Raw genomic sequence first — 20,246 nt, forward strand, 5'->3', positions numbered from 1 at the left:
CCAAACCAGACGTGTCCTGCTGAGCTGTTTATTTACATACTGCACATCACATATTCTACAGCCAGAACAATGGTCTCCGTCATCCTATAAATAACATTCGCCTCCCGTAGAGGTCAGCGACGAATCTCGGCTGGTTATAAGTGTTGGAAATATTCAGCTATTAATTTTGTAATAAGAGGGGGCATCAGGATGGGTAAAGACCCCTGTAGGGTCGTCTACGACTATGGCTGATGTAGCAGAGCTCTGCGAGTCCTTGCAGCTGAGCTGAATGTCATTTTTACAAAGTCTAAAGCAACAAATGTAGTTTTTTTTTACTGCTTTAATGCATTTACGAGTGAGCACATCTCCGTTCACTTCTATGGGAGTGCACACCAGTGACCACATCTCCATTGACTTCTATGGGAGTGCACACCAGTGACGACAACTCCAGTCACTTCTATGGGGGGGTGCATGCGTGACCACTGTTCCATTCGCTTCTACGGGACTGCACAAGTGACCGCTTCTTCATTCACTTCTATGGAGCGGTGGTAATACATGCACTTTACCGCTCCATTCACATGGTGGATACAAGACTCCTGCCAACCTATGAATCTCCAAAATGTGCAGACCAGAAGCCAGCGGGTCGAATTCCGTCCCTTTTCCCATTTTTCTTGCTCCCTGTACTGCACAAAGGTGAAATCCTTTTGCTCCGGAAAAACGATAGAACGTCTCCCCTGATTTCCCCATAAACCAGCTACTTCCACGTTGTGGGGGCCGCTCTCCCGGGCTCCTTGCTTCGGCCGCCTTTGACACCAAACGTCTGTCCTGGTCGGTTCCTCAGGTCCCTTTCTGACCCGTCTGCCTGAGCCGCCTCCTCGTCATATCTACGACAGGACACAAAATGGGGGATTAAAGGGGTCCGGTATGACTAGCAAAACCCAAAACGGTGCCTGTCCCACAAAACCGGTCAAAAATGTGTGAAAGAGATGGTGAACATTTCCAGGGCAGTTACACCCGCGGCACCTCCATTACAATTACGGCCCCTGTGCCCCCCATAGCCCTTACAGTATGGTGCCCCCTTACAGTTACAGCCGTAGTGCCCCCATAACAGTATCGGTGTGCCATAACAGTTTCAGCTACTATGCTCCATACCAGATCCAGTCACAGTGCACCCATACCAGTGAGAATCTGGAGGGGGCATGCTGACACTGGTGGATCAGTGGTGGCAGCAGGGACAGGGTAGACAGCAGGAATAAACACTGTAACCTGGTGCAATCACTGAATCAGCAATGACAGGTGAGAAAGATAAAACTGAGAAATCTATAAAGGAATCATCTCTGTGTCTCCTCAACCGCCTGCAGCAGGAGCCTCCCCCCTATCTGTTTAGATGCAATCAGCCGGTGCATGCCATTTGCTCGCTCCTTAGTAGATTGCTGCCATTTTTACATGGGCCAATGCTACAGTGGTGGCATCTTACAAGATTTCGTAGCTTCCCAGGGCTTCTTTGGGGGGGACTTTATTCCACTTGCAGTCCGGGATCTCCCCGTTTGGGACAACGATGTTCAGAGTGTCATTGATGAGGTTGTACTTCAGTATACGGTCGTTGGCCGTGCTTGACGTGAGGGACGGAGATGCGTTAACCTGTCAGATACAGAAAGGAAATTAGCAGTCTGCACTCGTACGGAATTATACCCTTGTGTCAATGCATTTAAAGGGATTGTCCAGGACAGCAACTGTCATCTCCTAACAGTCTATGTAGAGGGGAGGAAGTGGGAGGAGCTATCGCCTGAGCTCCACCCCCTCCAGTCTACATAGAATGTTAGGAGTAGTAACTGTGATCTAACATTCTATGTAGAGGGGGAAAAGAGGGAGGAGCTACCACCTGAGCTCCACCCCCTCCAGTCTACATAGAATGTTAAGAGTAGCAACTGTCATCTCCTAACAGTCTATGTAGAGGGAAAGAAGAGGGAGGAGCTACCGCCTGAGCTCCACCCCCTCCAGTCTACATAGAATTTTAAGATTATCAACTATCTTCTCCTATCTTAGTAAAGTAAAAATCTGTCTACACTGAAGACAGATTTTACCCGTGAATTGAATTTTGTAACTGTAAAATCAGTCCAGGAGGAGAAGAAGCAGATTTCTCTGATAAGAGATATTACCGTAATCTTGTACTTATTTTCACATGTACTATTGATTTATAGAATGAAAAATTAAAACAAAATTTACGAAGTCCTGGACAATTCCCTTTTAAAAAATTACAAATATTTTCACCTGTTTTTTTTCTACTGCAGCTCCCCTGCAGAGCAATGCGTTTCCATGGTCACAGGTCTATATGTAATTGTCTAAGGGGTACTTCCGTCTGTCACGGAAATCCCGCGTCGCCGATTGGTCGCGGTCGCCAGGCCACGACCAAATAGCGACGGGCACAGTCCGGCCGAGAATTAGTCCCTCCCTACTTCTGTCCAGTCAGTGCCCGGCGCCCGCTCCATACTCCCCCTCCAGTCAGCGCTCACACAGGGTTAATGGCAGCGTTAACAGACCGCGTTATGCCGCGAGTAACGCACTCCGTTAACGCTGCTATTAACCCTGTGTGACCAACTTTTTACTATTGATGCTGCCTATGCGGCATCAATAGTAAAAAGATCTAATGTTAAAAATAATAAAAAAAACTGCTATTCTCACCTTCCGTCGTCCGCCGATGCACGCGCGGCTGCCGCCAGCTTCTGTTCCCAGAGATGCATTGCGAAATTACCCAGAAGACTAAGCGGTCTTGCGAGACCGCTAAATCATCTGGGTAATTTCGCAATGCATCTCTGGGAACGGAAGCTGGCGGCAGCCGAGCGCGCAATTGGGACAGCTTCGCTGGATGCCGGAGGGTGAGTATATAACTATTTTTTATTTTAATAATTTTTTTTTTTTTAACAGGGATATGGTGCCCACACTGTTATATACTGCGTGGGCTGTGTTATATACTGCGTGGGCTGTGTTATATACTGCGTGGGCTGTGTTAAATACTGCGTGGGCTGTGTTAAATACTGCGTGGGCTGTGGTATATACTGCGTGGGCTGTGTTATATACTGCGTGGGCTGTGTTATATACTGAGTGGGCTGTGTTATATACTGCGCGGCCACTGTTATATACTGCGTGGGCTGTGTTATATACTGCGTGGGCTGTGTTATATACTGCGTGGGCTGTGTTATATACTGCGTGGGCTGTGTTAAATACTGCGTGGGCTGTGGTATATACTGCGTGGGCTGTGTTATATACTGCGTGGGCTGTGTTATATACTGCGTGGGCTGTGTTATATACTGAGTGGGCTGTGTTATATACTGCGCGGCCACTGTTATATACTGCGTGGGCTGTGGTATATACTGCGTGGGCTGTGGTATATACTGCGTGGGCTGTGTTATATACTGCGTGGGCTGTGTTATATACTGCGTGGGCTGTGTTATATACTGAGTGGGCTGTGTTATATACTGCGCGGCCACTGTTATATACTGCGTGGGCTGTGTTATATACTGCGTGGGCTGTGTTATATACTGAGTGGGCTGTGTTATATACTGCGCGGCCACTGTTATATACTGCGTGGGCTGTGTTATATACTGCGTGGGCTGTGTTATATACTGCGTGGGCTGTGTTATATACTGCGTGGCTGCTATATACTATGTGGCCTGTGCTATATGCTATGTGGCTGCTATATACATACATACATGCATATTCTAGAATACCCGATGCGTCAGAATCGGGCCACCATCTAGTAACAAATAAGCTCTTAGTTCCGTATATTGAGATACTTTCCTGTTTTTTGGGTTTTTTTTTAGAAACTATTCCTGGACACTGGAAATCTGTGATCACATTGGAGCCAGTGACACATGTAATAACATCAGTCGTGTGATCTACGTATGTGGAATATTACAAAAGACGTCTAAGAAGAAGAAAGACTGGAATGAAAATAGGAAGTCGGTCACAAATCGCTACTCGAGAGCGCGCGGGACTTTGGAGAGGAGCAGGAAGAACGTTCACTGGGAGACATAACATTTACGACATCATTGTTAAAGCCTCCAGTCCTTGACTAATGTCCTTGACTCCTGTGATCAGCTGTGATCGGTGGGTAAACCTGGCAATAAGTGTTTAGTTTCCCTGCAGCACTCCCACAGGTGGAATGAAGTATTACAGTGTCCGTTCATATTAATGAAATACAGAACAGGAGCGGTCCTCCACAAGAAGAGACGATGTTTATGACTTCTCTCCGCTCTGGGCAAAAAAGGAATTCTGAACCCCCATTTAAAGGGGATGTCCATTACTTTTTATCATTTTAAAAAATAGGCCCATGGGGACCTTTAAAATTAAAAAAAAAAAAAAGACAAACTAAACTACCAGACACCCACTGCCCCTCGCTATTGCTGCATCTTACTTTTGTTATTTTATAAAGGGCATCTGTTAGTAAAGCATAGAAAGTGGAATAAAATCAGAGGCGTGGCTAAGCATTAAAGCAAGTTTTGGAGGCAGACTCTTGGGAACACCTCTGTCCCGCCCAGAGATCTTAACAGCTCATTTACATATTAAGAAAAACGTGGATTTCTCTGGAATAATACATCGGATCGCAGATATCATGGTATCATTTTATTCAGCATCCTATGACCTACATGCCCATATAGGCGGCTTAGGAGGGTTGAACTAACTGACAGATTCCCTTTAAGGCCAACAAGTGCCCCTTTTTAGGACTTTAAGTAGTCAACAACCCCTTTAATTCATAATTCCTTACTGGAATATAAAAAAGAAGTTTGAGAACCCCTTAAAGTAGCAAAGAAGTGAAAATGTTCCCTGGAAAATAAGGGGGTACACTCACCTCAATCAGCCAGGGCTTCAGCCGGTCGTCTATGATGATATCGTAGCCGTAACACTCGAAGCAATGCTTGTCGTTATTCATCACCGGCTGATTTAAAAAAAAAAAAAATGAATAATAAATAATTGCAAAATGTAAATTAAAAAAAAAAGTAATAAAAGATATTAAACAATTAAAGATATGAGTTATTTTTTTTGTGGGGAGGCGTCATTTATGGCCGATTTTAGCGCACTCCACTGATGTGTATGGGATATGGACAAGGCATAACCCGCTGGCAGAGGTGTATGGCAGCGGCTTTTTCCCCTCTGCCCTATATAAACACATGAATGCTCTTCCAAGCCGAACAATGCTTGTGATGTGGGGAATCCTTTCACCAGATGAGACAAAATTGGTCAAAATATTCTATTAAAGGGATTGTCCGGTGATAACAAATTGCTACCAACCCACCAGGATAGGTGATAACTTAGTGATCAGTGGGGGTCCGACCGCTGGGACCAAAACCAATTGGCTTCTGCAAAACTAGAGCTTTAATTTTACTCCACTCCGGAGGTAAGTCTTCAAAATGCTGCGGTATCGGGAGGAGGTTTCTCCTGTAACAGCTGCAATGGGGTCACTGTAATGGCGGCTCCCCCTATGATTCCCCCCCCATTGTACGTCCGCTACCCAATGATTTGGGGTTGGCTTCTTTGATAGGATCCAGACCCCGCCAGCTGTAATTGACTGCGGTTCCAGCTAACACATGTACGTAGGTCGCAGATAACCACATAAGTGCGCGGGCAGCAGCGTGTAATTATATCCCACATACTGTCTACCACCGACCACATGAGCCGCCAGTAATAACATTCTGGCGTCAGATCCCGCTGCGACAAGCAACCGCATCACCGACCGCTACACTGCCGCCACCTGCTGGCCACTCACTGGTAGTGCGCTACATCTTTACAGCACATCGCTGCCCGTCTGCATGGTACCTCAACATGAAAGAGGAGCGGAAAAAAAAAAATCAGACACTCTGAAAAAAAAAGGACTCAAAACCAGTAAAGCGAAACAATGGTAAACGCCCCCATTTATGCCGATCCGCATACGGCGTCAACGGAAGCCAAATGGACACTAAATTGGCCCCATAGGATAAATAAGGGCCAATGGTTGTGTTCAGTATATGCAGGGAGAATGCAACCGAGAAAGAGAGAGAGAAATAAAAAAAGGAAAGTGAGAAACAAAAATAAAAAGAGAAAAGGAAAGATAGAGAATGAAAGGGAGAGGGCTAAAAAGAGGAAAAAGAGAATGAAAGAAAGTGAGAAAAACAAAGATAAAGATAAAAAAGAATGAAAAAAAAGGAGGAAAAAAAAGAACAAAAGAGAGTGAGAAAATATAGAAGGAAAGAAAAGGAAAGTGAGAAAAAAAAAGGAAAGAAAAACATAGAAAAGGAAAGCTAGAAAGATAGAGAATATAAGTGAAGAAAGAAAAACAGAAGAGTAGAAAGAGAAAGAAAGAATGAAAAAAATAAAAAGAACGAAAGAGTAAGGAAAAAGGGAGAAAGAAAAAAGGGAGAGAGAAAGAAAGAAAAGGGAGAGAGAAAGAACTGCTGCAGTCGTCTCCTGTAATCATCAGAGCTGAGCCTTTCGCCCGATGCTCCCCGCAGTCACCGGCAGCAGTCGGCAGCGCTCTGCCCGGCTGGCAGTGATATGACCGCGGTGCCCGGAGACCTGCCCGCCTCCCGCTCTGGTCGATAACTGACTCACCGCCACGGCCTTCAGGGACTGGACGATTATCCAGTGGATTTCATCAAACAGTTTATCAGTGACCTCCCGTCCTCTCGTGCTCTCCAGGTACAGGCGTAAATTACTGACCGTCCATTTCCCACCGTGGACGTGATTGTAATCATCCTGCAAGAGAGAACAGCGTCTTATACCCCAGCGAGGAGCCGCGGGCAGAGGCCGGTGTACAGGAAGAAGGACGAGCGTGGCCCTCGGTAGTATGGGTCATGTACAGAGCGATCTCTGACTCAGTCACTGGAGATATAATATATATATATATACACACACACATACACATACATATATACATATACACACACACTACATACAATGACCAGCTAGAACATTAACCGCCTAGTACAGTGCAAGACCACTCATTCACCAAAACCCGGGAAAGTGGCGCAGGCGCACCGGGGACACGCCACAAGACCCGCTGTATACCGGGACACGCCACGAGATCCGCCGTACATCGGGAACATGCCACGAGACCCGCTGTATACCGGGGACATGCCACGAGACCCGCCGTATACCGGGGAACATGCTACGAGACCCGCCGTATACTACCGGGGACATGCCACGAGACCCGCCGTATACCGGGGACATGCCACGAGACCCGCCGTATACCGGGGAACATGCTACGAGACCCGCCGTATACTACCGGGGACATGCCACGAGACCCGCTGTATACCGGGGACATGCCACGAGACCCGCCGTATACCGGGGAACATGCTACGAGACCCGCCGTATACCGGGGAACATGCTACGAGACCCGCCGTATACTACCGGGGACATGCCACGAGACCCGCTGTATACCGGGGACATGCCACGAGACCCGCCGTATACCGGGGAACATGCTACGAGACCCGCCGTATACCGGGGAACATGCTACGAGACCCGCCGTATACTACCGGGGACATGCCACGAGACCCGCCGTACAGCAGGAACTCCCCACGAGAACCGCCGTACACCGGGGACACCCCACAACCTCACCTGCTGTGGTTAATGTGATAGTAGATAGAGATAGATGGATACACATGTGATCAGATTTTCTGGCTAATTAGATGCCAGATTGTAGCAATTAAACAGACTTCATATTAGTTACGTACAGCGATTCAATTCTAAGAATTACGCCTTCGTTAGTGTTAACCACGAGAAATCTAGAACAAGATATTCACAAGTTACCATTACTGCCTTTCACTACCATCCGCAGGATATAAGCCGCAGTTTATGGCAGCCTGCATTCAGCATGTGGCCCGGGACAGCCCGGTCGCTTACATAGTTGGCCCGTCTGGAAGAAGAGAGGTCTGTTTCCCATAGTAACCAATCAGAGCTCGTCTTTCACGTTTTAAACAGTTCTGATGAAAAGAAAGCCGGCCTGTGATTGGTTGCTAGGGGCAACATGGACAGAACTGGGTCCTAGTGTCCTCCAGCTTATAACAGACAGGGCTACATGACGTCAGACAGCAGCAATCTCCTTACCCCGTGTTTCTGGATAGCGACGTTCGTCAGATGCACAAACATATTGTCCAGCTCGCTTGTGCTTGGGGTGTATTTCACAGTGCAGAAACGGCAGAATCCAAGTTTGTACCTGGATCGGGAAGAATGTAACAAAATGGTGTCTAAGAAGATGAGGGGCGGGGCTAGAGCATGGCCTGAGGGGCGGGGCTAGAACATGACCTGAGGGGCGGGGCTAGAGCATGACCTGAGGGGCAGGGCTAGAGCATGACCTGAGGGGCGGAGCCTAACACAGGATTTCACTTTTTCGGTTACTTTGCACCACGTCCCTTAGGAACCGCAGTAGGTATCCCCAGTGTATATCAGTTCTATACATGTATTCATTTAACCCCATAAGGGTGCACTTTTCTTTTTTTAGGGGGTGGGGGAGGTGAGGAAAAAAAAGTAAGTGATCGGCCATTGTTTCTTGGGCTATATTTTTACAGTGGTAATAATAGATAAACACATTTATATATTTTTTTTTTATTATGTTTTACTACTTTTGCACGAATATTTTTTAAAATAATTTTTAGCCGCATTCCAAGATGTACAAACTTTATTTTTTTCCTCCGAGATGGAATTGTGCTCTTAATATAAATTCATTAAAAAATTAAGAGGTTAATTACAGCGATACGCCCCATTTTTACTAAGAGATCGTGTTTCATAGGATCCTCGGGGGCGTGTCATTAGGCTGCTCTGCATAATTACCATGCTAGCCACGCCCTCTCCATAAAGACCATAAGAAGTAGCACTAAATAATAAGGTCCATATCTCTGGAACCGTATGGCGGATTTACAAAAAGCAAAAAAACAGAATACTCAGGGGAGCAGCGAGAATAAAGACTGGACACTTTTCATCTGGTGACAGGTGCTTTTTAAATTGAGTTTTAGGGGTGACAGACTTCCTTTCAAGGGTTAGGCATTGCCCCTAGGTGGCTTTATAGAGGCCATTTTTTCTGGAGCGGATGATTTGTACGGTCAGTTTTGTATGATATATTAAGTTTATACATCACATATCCATTACTTACATGTAACACTTGAGAGGCCGGTATGTCGTCACAAGCACGTACAGACGCAGATCAAATTTCTTCCCACCGATCAGCAAAGGATTATCAATATATAAGGAGATGACATAGGCTTCCTTAGAGGACTGCGACACAAACCTGAAAGGGTAGATTTAAAAATAAAAAATAAAATATATATACAACCCAACATACTTTACTTAAGTTAAAGGGGTAGTCCATATTGGGGAAAAAGAAAAGAAAAAAAATAAAATAATTATATATATATATATATATATATATATATATATATATATATATATATTTATTTAAAAAAAATTATATATTTTTTTTTATTATATATATATATATATATATATATATATATATATATATATATATATATATATAGTTTTTTTGTTTTTTAATTACTTAAGAATATATATATATATATATATATATATATATATATATATATATATATATATATATATATTATTTTTTTATTTTATTTTTTTTACTTAATTGCATAAATTTGGGGCTAAAATCATTTTTTGCAATCGGGTTTCATTAAAAATTTTGCATCGTTTCTCTTTTACCGGCTCTTTGTTTCCCTGCACATTAAGGACTTGTGTGAAAGGAGCTCAGAAAAAGACAGGTAAAAGAGTTATCTACTCCCCATCTCACTGCCAGAACAAGCTCGCCGATGGATTCTCAGTTAATCCGTTCTGCAGCCAACGAGAGACAATACAACATAAAGACTATAGAAGGCAAACAATGCAAAATTTGTCATAAAACCCAAATGCAAAAAAAATACTTTTTTTTAGCCTCAATTAAACAAAGAGTACCTAAATGTGGACAACCCCTTTAAATGATAAAACCCTTGCTGCTTGCAGCCACCATTAGGGGGAGCTGAGAACATACTGATGATCCACCTAAGTGGTAAATCCCAGTGTGCGTAAAGTACACAGTGTATGTAGTGGCCGTTCTTAGGTACTGCAGCTCAGATCACATTCACTTCAATAAGAGATGAGCTGCAGTACCCAAGAACGGCCACTACATGGTGTATGGAGCTGTGCTGTTCCAACTCCATACACTGCGAACGAGCAGCCGCATCGGAACCAGCAAACAGCCGATCAGGTGTCAGACCCCCACTGATCGAATTTTGATGACCTATGCTAAGGACTGGTCTGCAATATTAGTCGTGGACAGCCCCTTTAAGAGTATTGCAACATATGACGGCGCGTTTTTCTGTCACTCACGAGGAAGTCTTGCTATCCCTGGACCACTTCTTAATCTGCGAGAGCTTGTTGATGAGAAATATCCCTTTTCCTTGGGCTTTTCCGCAAGGTTTCATGATCCAGGTGCTGGATGGGTTTTTCCGAAATTCTTCTACGAATAAGTTATAATCAGCTGGTAGCATGAAGGTGACAGGCACGAAGTCTAAAGGAGACGGACACAAAATAAAGGACGTGTTGTGCTATACACCGTAATAGAAGGACGATACATTGCCAAGGGACTTAAGGATCGGGCATGTCCGATTTCGGACCGTTCTGATGGTGTTTACTTCAACTGAACGAGCGCCCCTGCATATCCCGCCAAAATTAGCAGATTTGCATAAGATTTATCTAGGCAGGGGTGTAATGACCGCAGTTGCAGAGGGTGCGATCGTGTCCGGGCCCGTGCAGGAGGAGGATCCGCCGACACCAGCAGCAGCTATTTCAACTGTATGTGTATCCTTGGACGAACATCCAGCTGAAATGTACTGCTGCACAGAAACCCGCCGGTTACACGCTGACGTTTTCTTGTTCAAATGTGTTGGAAAACAGTGGCAGAACGGGGAACATTATTGCAGGAATGGGAAAAATATACCAGGAAGGGGCCCAGGATGAGGGATATTATTACTGGAAGGGGCCCAGGAAGGAGGACATTACCAGTAGAAGCAGCCCAGGATAGGGACACTATAGCAGGAAGGGGCCCAGGATGGGGAATATTATACCAGGAAGGGGCCAGGATCGGAACATTATTACTACACTGGGCTCAGGATGTTGACATTACACCAGGATGGAGGACATTTTAGCGGCCCAGGATAGGGACATTATAGCAGGAAGGGGCCCAGGATGGGGAATATTATACCAGGAAGGGGTCAGGATCAGAACATTATTACTACACTGGGCTCAGGATGTTGACATTACACCAGGATGGAGGACATTACCAGTGGAAGCAGCCCAGGATAGGGACATTATAGCAGGAAGGTGCTCAGGATTGGGAATATTATACCTGGAAGGGGCCAGGATAGGGACATTATTACTACAAGGGGCCCAGGATAGGGACATTACACCAGGATGGAGGACATTACCAGTGGAAGCTGCACAGGATAGGGACATTATTGCAGGAAGGTGCTCAGGATGGGGAACATTATACCAGGAAGGGGCCAGGATAGGGACATTATTACAACACGGAGCCCAGGATGGGGACATTACCAGTGGAAGCTGCACAGGATAGGGACATTATAGCAGGAAGGTGCTCAGGATGGGAAACATTATACCAGGAAGGGGCCAGGATAGGGACATTATTACCAAAAGGATGGGGAAATTACACCAATTAGCAGTGGAGGTGGCCCAGGATAGGGACATTATAGCAGGAAGGTGCTCAGGATGGGGACATTATTACTACAAGAGACCCAGGATGGGGACATTAACAATGGAAGCATTCAGGATGGCGGACATTACAGCAATAAGGGGTCCAGGATGTGGAACATTATATCAGGAAAGGGCATTAAAGCAGGAAGGTGCCCATTATGCAGGACGTTACACCTGGAAGGAGCAAGGATAGGGATGCTATTACTGCAAGGAGCCCAGGATGATGACATTCTTACTGGAAGAGATACAGGATGTTGGACATTGTTACTGGAAGGGGCACAGAATGGAGAATGGGGGACATTATTACCAGAAGGGGCCCACGATAGGGGACATTAGTACATGATTGAAGAGGGGGGCGACAAGCATATGTTTTTAGGATTTAGAATGCTACAAGAGCCAATACATCTGACCAACATGCAGGTGATGGCCGAGGTCCAATTTTGCACCGGAGCCGATCGGACTCTACTTGCACCACTTTATCTAAGGTGTATGGCCAAGAAAGAGGGAGGAGAGGTCATGGAAAAGGTTAATGTAGAGATAGACGAGTAAAAGTTTTAGAAACTCCCAAAGTGGCCGACTTTGGTTGCGAATTTACTATTCAGACAAGTACCGGAAAAGCAGCTCTGGAAAACAAACCGCTGCTTCAACAACTGGCCTATATTTCACGTTCTAGGGATCATTTATGACCCCAGAGATATATGAATCGGAAGAAATGATACAGAAGTGAAATCTACCATAGAGAAACAGGCGGATTCCTGCCATAGATAGTAACTCAACCCCAGCGGACGGTAAAAGCTCGGGGGGTGGTGGTGGGGTTCACACTGACCCAAGTACAGATATTTGCCATTCTCGTCCTTCTCGGCCAGGGGGCTGCCTTCCTTTTCCAGCTCTTTCCGGTACCTCTTAATGTTTTTCACCATCAGATCCTTCCTGGTGAGTTCGTAGTGATTAGGAAAGTGATTGACGAGTTGATCATCTGACAGGCGGAAGCCGGTATCTACGCTGAAGCAGTTTCTGATGGTCTGCACGCTCATCCTGGAAGAGAGCGATTGGGGAGGAGGAAAGAACCCCAACATTAATGAGTCCAACAATTCAATTGTTGGTACATCTTAGCAAGGTTTTGAGTCTGGAAATGTAAGTAAAAACTACTGTCGCTGAGCTCCTCTGTGTTGATTCATGACCACATCAAAGTTGAGCTTCACTTTGCTATGGTCTGTACTCATAAATCAACAAGGAGGAGCTAAAAAAAAAAACATAGATAAAAGAGTTACCAACTCCTCATCAAAACAAGCTCACTGACTCACTCTCAGTTAACCCATCCTGCAGTCAAAACACACAGGAAAACAACCTGTAAATGTCAAATGATGAAAAAAAAAAAATTTTTTTTTAGCCCAAATACAAGCATACTTGCCATACAAGAAGTTCTAATGCGCCACCTTGTGGCTTACGTAGGATTTACACTTTTTAGTTCTGTGTGAAAATGACTCAAATTTGTCTCAGATACGCGACAGAAGCGCAACCATGTTTCAAGACATTTGTCTTTGATCTGTTTTTAGTTCAATGGCCGATATATGGAATTAAATTATTACTTATTGGCAGAAGCAAGGAGGTACATGCCATAGAGGCAGCGGCTACAGGGCACCAAAATAAAAGGGGCCCACATCTGAGGGCTGCATACTACTTGACTCTCCCCTCCACAGGGACGTCTACTTTAAGGATGACCCCATTTTCCAAGTACATAGCCCACCCATAGGTATTTTCTTACCAGTAGAAATTCCAGTCTTCGCTCTCCGACACCTGGACCCATCCGCGCTTCTCAAAGTTATTAATCAGCACCGACTTCTCAATATCCGTCACCCATTTCAATTTTCCCGACATGGCCCTGGACGGCAGAGAGGGGCGACAGTGCTTACATGACCAAACAGAAAGTGCCCCCATTACCAGTGCCAGACAGAAAGTTCCCCATTTCCAGTGCCAGACAGAAAGTGCCCCCATTACCAGTGCCAGACAGAAAGTGCCCCCATTACCAGTGCCAGACAAAGTGCCCCCATTATCAGTGCCAGACAGAAAGTGCGCCCATTACCAGTGTCAGACAGAAAGCGCCCCCATAAACAGTGTCAGACAGAAAGTGTCCCCATTACCAGTGCCAGACAGAAAGCGCCCCCATAACCAGTGCCAAACAGAAAGCTCCCCCATTACCAGTGCCAGACAGAAAGCTCCCCCATTACCAGTGTCAGACAGAAAGCGCCCCCATTACCAGTGTCAGACAGAAAGCGCCCCCATTACCAGTGTCAGACAGAAAGCGCCCTCATTACCAGACAGAAAGTGCGCCCATTACCAGTGTCAGACAGAAAGCGCCCCCATAAACAGTGTCAGACAGAAAGTGTCCCCATTACCAGTGCCAGACAGAAAGCGCCCCCATAACCAGTGCCAAACAGAAAGCTCCCCCATTACCAGTGCCAGACAGAAAGCTCCCCCATTACCAGTGTCAGACAGAAAGCGCCCCCATTACCAGTGTCAGACAGAAAGCGCCCCCATTACCAGTGTCAGACAGAAAGCGCCCTCATTACCAGACAGAAAGTGCCCCCATTACCAGTGTCAGACAGAAAGTGCCCCCATTACCAGTGTCAGACAGAAAGTGCCCCCATTACCAGTGTCAGACAGAAAGTGCCCCCATTACCAGACAGAAAGTGCCCCCATTACCAGTGTCAGACAGAAAGTGCCCCCATTACCAGTGTCAGACAGAAAGCGCCCTCATTACCAGACAGAAAGTGCCCCCATTACCAGTGTCAGACAGAAAGTGCCCCCATTACCAGTGTCAGACAGAAAGCGCCCTCATTACCAGTGCCAGACAGAAAGTGCCCCCATTACCAGTGTCAGACAGAAAGTGCCCCCATTACCAGTGCCAGACAGAAAGCGCCCTCATTACCAGTGCCAGACAGAAAGTGCCCCCATTACCAGTGTCAGACAGAAAGCGCCCCCATTACCAGTGTCAGACAGAAAGCGCCCCCATTACCAGACAGAAAGCGCCCTCATTACCAGACAGAAAGTGCCCCCATTACCAGTACCAGACAGAAAGTGCCCCCATTACCAGTGTCAGACAGAAAGCGCCCTCATTACCAGACAGAAAGCGCCCCCATTACCAGTGTCAGACAGAAAGCGCCCCCATTACCAGTGTCAGACAGAAAGCGCCCCCATTACCAGTGTCAGACAGAAAGCGCCCTCATTACCAGACAGAAAGTGCCCCCATTACCAGTGTCAGACAGAAAGCGCCCTCATTACCAGACAGAAAGTGCCCCCATTACCAGTGCCAGACAGAAAGCGCCCCCATTACCAGTGTCAGACAGAAAGCGCCCCCATTACCAGTGTCAGACAGAAAGCGCCCCCATTACCAGTGCCAGACAGAAAGTGCCCCCATTACCAGTGTCAGACAGAAAGTGCCCCCATTACCAGTGCCAGACAGAAAGTGCCCCCATTACCAGTGCCAGACAGAAAGTGCCCTCATTACCAGTGTCAGACAGAAAGCGCCCTCATTACCAGACAGAAAGTGCCCCCATTACCAGTGTCAGACAGAAAGCGCCCCCATTACCAGTGTCAGACAGAAAGCGCCCCCATTACCAGTGTCAGACAGAAAGCGCCCTCATTACCAGTGTCAGACAGAAAGTGCCCCCATTACCAGTGTCAGACAGAAGCGCCCCCATTACCAGTGTCAGACAGAAAGTGCCCCCATTACCAGTGTCAGACAGAACGTGCCCCCATTACCAGTGTCAGACAGAAAGTGCCCCCATTACCAGTGTCAGACAGAAGCGCCCCCATTACGAGTGTCAGACAGAAAGCGCCCCCATTACCAGTGTCAGACAGAAAGTGCCCCCATTACCAGTGTCAGACAGAAAGCTCCCCCATTAGTGCAACACAGAAATATTTTTCATGGAGAGCACTCAGACCCAAAATACGGTCCGATCAGTGCCAGAAAGACCCCATTAAAAGTGCCAGATAGAAAGTGCCCTCATCGACAGTGCCAGAATGACTCCCATAAAAATTGGCAGATAAAAAGTGCCCACATTAGCAGTGCCAGCAGAAATACCCCATTAAGGGCATATTATTTGTGAGCAGTGTGGCACGATTATTTGGGGGCTATATATATATATATATATATATATATATATATATATATATATACCAAATACGAAAAAGAAGGCAGCACTCCCAAAGTTTTCAGGTGAAAAAAGATGGAGATTTAATCGACCCACATCACTGTGGCACAGTGATGTGGGTCGATTAAATCTCCATCTTTTTTCACCTGAAAACTTTGGGAGTGCTGCCTTCTTTTTCGTATTTGGTATTCAATTTGGATGAATGTTTGGACCATTCTATCCAGGGGGCTAGGCACCCGCACTTGGTGAGCATTGTGCTGTTCCATTTTGTCTCCTTATATATATATATATATTTTTTTTTTTTTTTTTTTTTTGAGATTTTGCTTTGGACACAGAGGGTTAATTACCAATGATTCTATATACCAGGAGAGTATACAGATGGGGCAGGACATGACGGCACGGTTACAGTAGTCCGCACTCTCTTTCCTAATAATGACCCCAGGTCCTGCCCTCTCCTCCATTATCCCCCCATAATATACTCACAGTGGAGATCCAGCCAGAGCCCTGCAGCAAGAGGAGCAGGTGCAGCTGACACATCCACTTCCGGGTCATCTCTATGGTAACCGACCAAGCCCATTCTGGCTGTGAATAGCTGCCCTTCCCCCCCTTGCAGCTCTCAGTCCTTTTCTTATAACATCCAGCTAATAAGAGGAGAAATGGCCATGACAAGGGAGCAGGGCCACCTGCTGGTATTTTGGGGTAATGGCAATAGTAGTCTTTCCATGGACTCCCTTTTTTGTTATGCCTCAGATCCAGTGCAGCAATCTGCAGCGTATTACAGTAGGAGCAATGTGAATGGGATCTCACGCTGCAGAAAAAAAACAATGAAAACAAAATCTGTGGAAATTCGGGGGATAATCAGCCATGGAAATGTGTCACGTGAATCGGGATAAGAATAGTCCCTAGTTGGGATGAATAGTTCTTATTCAGCCTGGCCAGGAGGCGCTGGTGCAGGGCAGTATAGACGGGTGAAGAGTTTTGGAGGATGTCACTGGCTGTAGAGGACATGGGAACTGGTGTAGCAGAGCTAGAACAGCGATAGCTTATGAAGCAGGACTGGAATAGGATGACTGATGAAGCAGAGCTGGAACAGCGATGAATAATGTAGCGGAGCTAGAACAGTTGGAACAGTAGGGACTAATCTAACCGAGCTGGAACAGCGAGGACTAAGCTAACTGAGCTGGAACAGCGGGGACTAATCTAGCAGAGCTGGAACAGCCAGGACTAATCTAGCAGAGCTGGAACAGCGAGGTCTAATCTTGGAGAGCTGGAACAGGGAGGACTAATCTAGCACAGCTGGACCAGCCAGGACTAATCTTGGAGAGCTGGAACAGCGAGGACTAATCTAACTGAGCTGGAACAGCGAGGACTAATCTAACACAGCTGGAACAGCGAGGACTAATCTTGGAGAGCTGGAACAGCGAGGACTAATCTAGCAGAGCTGGAACAGCGAGGACTAATCTAGCAGAGCTGGAACAGCGAGGACTAATCTAGCAGAGCTGGAACAGCGAGGACTAATCTAGCACAGCTGGAACAGCAAGGACTAATCTAGCAGAGCTGGAACAGCGAGGACTAATCTAGCAGAGCTGGAACAGAGAGGACTAATCTAGCAGAGCTGGAACAGCGAGGACTAAGCTAACTGAGCTGGAACAGCGGGGACTAATCTAGCAGAGCTGGAACAGCAAGGACTAATCTAGCAGAGCTGGAACAGGGAGGACTAATCTAGCAGAGCTGGAACAGAGAGGACTAATCTAGCAGAGCTGGAACAGCGAGGACTAAGCTAACTGAGCTGGAACAGCGGGGACTAATCTAGCAGAGCTGGAACAGCAAGGACTAATCTAGCAAAACTAAAACAGGGAGGACTAATCTAGCAGAGCTGGAACAGCGAGGACTAATCTAGCAGAGCTGGAACAGGGAGGACTAATCTAGCAGAGCTGGAACAGGGAGGACTAATCTAGCAGAGCTGAAACAGCGAAGACTAATCTAGCAGAGCTGGAACAGGGAGGACTGTTATGAAAGGCAATTCAGTATCACAATGGACATGGAGGTCAGAGCACATACAGTGATCTGACAATAACCCAAAATAATAGAACGAGCTCTGAGACGTGGGAACTCTGCAGACCACAATCCCTGATCCTCTCCAAACACAACTAGAGGTAGCCGTGGATTGCGCCTACCTTGCCTCAGAGAAATACCCCAAAGGAAAAGGCAGCCCCCCACATATAATGACTGTGAGTAAGATGAAAAGACAAACGTAGGGATGAAATAGATTCAGCAAAGTGAGGCCCGATATTCTAGACAGAACGAGGATAGGAAAGATAACTTTGCGGTCTACACAAAACCCTAAAGAAAACCACGCAAAGGGGCAAAAAGACCCTCCGTACCGAACTAACGGCACGGAGGTACACCCTTTGCGTCCCAGAGCTTCCAGCAAAACAAATAGACAAGCTGGACAGAAAAAATAGCAACAAATAGCAAAGAAGCACTTAGCTATGCAGAGCAGCAGGCCACAGGAATGATCCAGAGAAACACAAGTCCAACACTGGAACATTGACAGGAAGCATGAATCAAAGCATTAGGTGGGGTTAAGTAGAGAAGCACCTAACGACCTCACCAGATCACCTGAGGGAGGAAACTCAGAAGCAGCAGTACCAGTTTCCTCCACAAACGGAAGCTCCCAGAGAGAATCAGCTGAAGTACCACTTGTGACCACAGGAGGGAGCTCTGCCACAGAATTCACAACAGAGGACTAATCTAGCAGAGCTGGAACAGGGAGGACTAATCTAGCAGAGCTGGAACAGCGAGGACTAATCTAGCAGAGCTGGAACAGGGAGGACTAATCTAGCAGAGCTGGAATAGGGAGGACTAATCTAGCAGAGCTGGAACAGGGAGGACTAATCTAGCAGAGCTGGAACAGCGAGGACTAATCTAGCAGAGCTGGAACAGGGAGGACTAATCTAGCAGAGCTGGAATAGGGTGGACTAATCTAGCAGAGCTGGAACAGCAGGGACTAATCTAGCAGAGCTGGAACAGGGAGGACTAATCTAGCAGAGCTGGAACAGGGAGGACTAATCTAGCAGAGCTGGAATAGGGAGGACTAATCTAGCAGAGCTGGAACAGCAGGGACTAATCTAGCAGAGCTGGAACAGGGATGACTAATCTAGCAGAGCTGGAATAGGGAGGACTAATCTAGCAGAGCTGGAACAGGGAGGACTAATCTAGCAGAGCTGGAACAGGGAGGACTAATCTAGCAGAGCTGGAACAGCAAGGACTAATCTAGCAGAGCTGGAATAGGGAGGACTAATCTAGCAGCGGCAATAAAGCCAAGTACCTGAATACTCAGGTGGCATCGTACTGCCTGAAGCAAGTTAATGACCAGGCGAAATGACCTCACTGTCTAGCTCAGCGTCTCAGAGAGTAATGGTCCGAGGTGTAAAGGTGGCAGAGATTGGGCAGGGAGTAGGTGGAAAATGGCCGTGGACTGGGCATGGCCTGTAAAAGACCACATGGAAGATACGAGTGAGGGTGCAAGACCAAGAAATGCCATTTATTATGGCAATAGTCAACAATAGTCTAAAAATTCCCTCACCACTGGAAAGAATCATTGGTCCCAATTCATCATTTGTGTATTGGGGGGGGGGGGGGGGTGGTAAAGTTACTGTTCTTCTTTGTCTTATATTCCCTGTCATTTTTTTGTGCGTGCTTTATGAATTTTGCTCCAATTAAATTTTGTTTTTTTTATTTTCCCTTTTCACCTGTTTTGTGCCTTTATTAGAACAAAATGTTGAATATTTTGCAAAAAAATTGGACAAAATTTGCCCAGAGATTTCAGATGTGCATAACATCACTGTACATTTTGGGGGGCAAAAAAAAACATGGACAAGAAAAAAAGGCACAAATTCGATAATGAATCGGGCCTATTGGGTATGCCGGATTTTATAGGATATTTATCAGTGGCGTGAAATGCTCAGGAGACCCAAAATGGGTGTTTTTATAGGTGAATATTGTGTCCCGGAGACCCCCTCTGGCCTAAAAATAAGGGGGCTAGGTAAATTGTAGCCTGTGAGCCCTCGCGGGCAGGGTCCTCTCTCCTCCTGTACCAGCTGTGACTTGTATTGTTTAAGATTATTGTACTTGTTTTTATTATGTATACCCCTCCTCACATGTAAAGCGGCATGGAATAAATGGTGCTATAATAATAATAAATAATAATAATAATAATAAATTGGGCTGATACGCAAAAGGCGTTAACAAAAAAAGGGAACATTGCAGGCTCCCCTTATCAAAAATTGGGCAGGTAAAAAAATTTGAAATGGTCAACTCCCAGTTTATAAAATTGGTGCAACTTGTCACTATTGGTGCAGTGGAGCAATGTTA

The 20,246-nt window shown here is 46.1% G+C and overlaps 1 protein-coding gene across 1 annotated transcript; it reads right to left on the reverse strand.

Annotated features, from left to right (window-relative positions):
* Positions 1 to 14: 14 nt before the first annotated feature.
* Positions 15 to 16,504, reverse strand: TTLL1 (TTL family tubulin polyglutamylase complex subunit L1). Its single transcript, XM_069763362.1, has 10 exons — positions 16,353 to 16,504; positions 13,481 to 13,597; positions 12,542 to 12,750; positions 10,336 to 10,516; positions 9,101 to 9,235; positions 8,059 to 8,167; positions 6,565 to 6,708; positions 4,829 to 4,915; positions 1,457 to 1,620; positions 15 to 863 (listed from the first exon to the last, which is right to left on the reverse strand). The coding sequence occupies exons 2-10, from the start codon at positions 13,591 to 13,593 to the stop codon at positions 734 to 736; spliced, it is 1,272 nt and encodes a 423-aa protein (XP_069619463.1). The 5' UTR covers positions 13,594 to 13,597; positions 16,353 to 16,504; the 3' UTR covers positions 15 to 733.
* Positions 16,505 to 20,246: the final 3,742 nt, after the last annotated feature.

This window comes from Ranitomeya imitator, chromosome 4 (genome assembly GCF_032444005.1).
Source record: "Ranitomeya imitator isolate aRanImi1 chromosome 4, aRanImi1.pri, whole genome shotgun sequence".
Taxonomy (NCBI): Eukaryota; Metazoa; Chordata; class Amphibia; order Anura; family Dendrobatidae; genus Ranitomeya; species Ranitomeya imitator.

What these genes read in the sequence shown, in the direction of transcription:
- TTLL1 (XM_069763362.1), bottom strand. Translation starts at nt 13,593, where the DNA reads ATGTCGGGAAAATTGAAATGGGTGACGGATATTGAGAAGTCGGTGCTG. An exon ending in TGAAGCCCTGGCTGATTGAG is followed by an intron (nt 1,621 to 4,828) that starts GTGAGTGTACCC and finishes TGTATCTGACAG; the next exon opens with GTTAACGCATCTCCGTCCCT. An exon ending in CTGGGAAGCTACGAAATCTT is followed by an intron (nt 864 to 1,456) that starts GTAAGATGCCAC and finishes GTCCTGTCGTAG; the next exon opens with ATATGACGAGGAGGCGGCTC.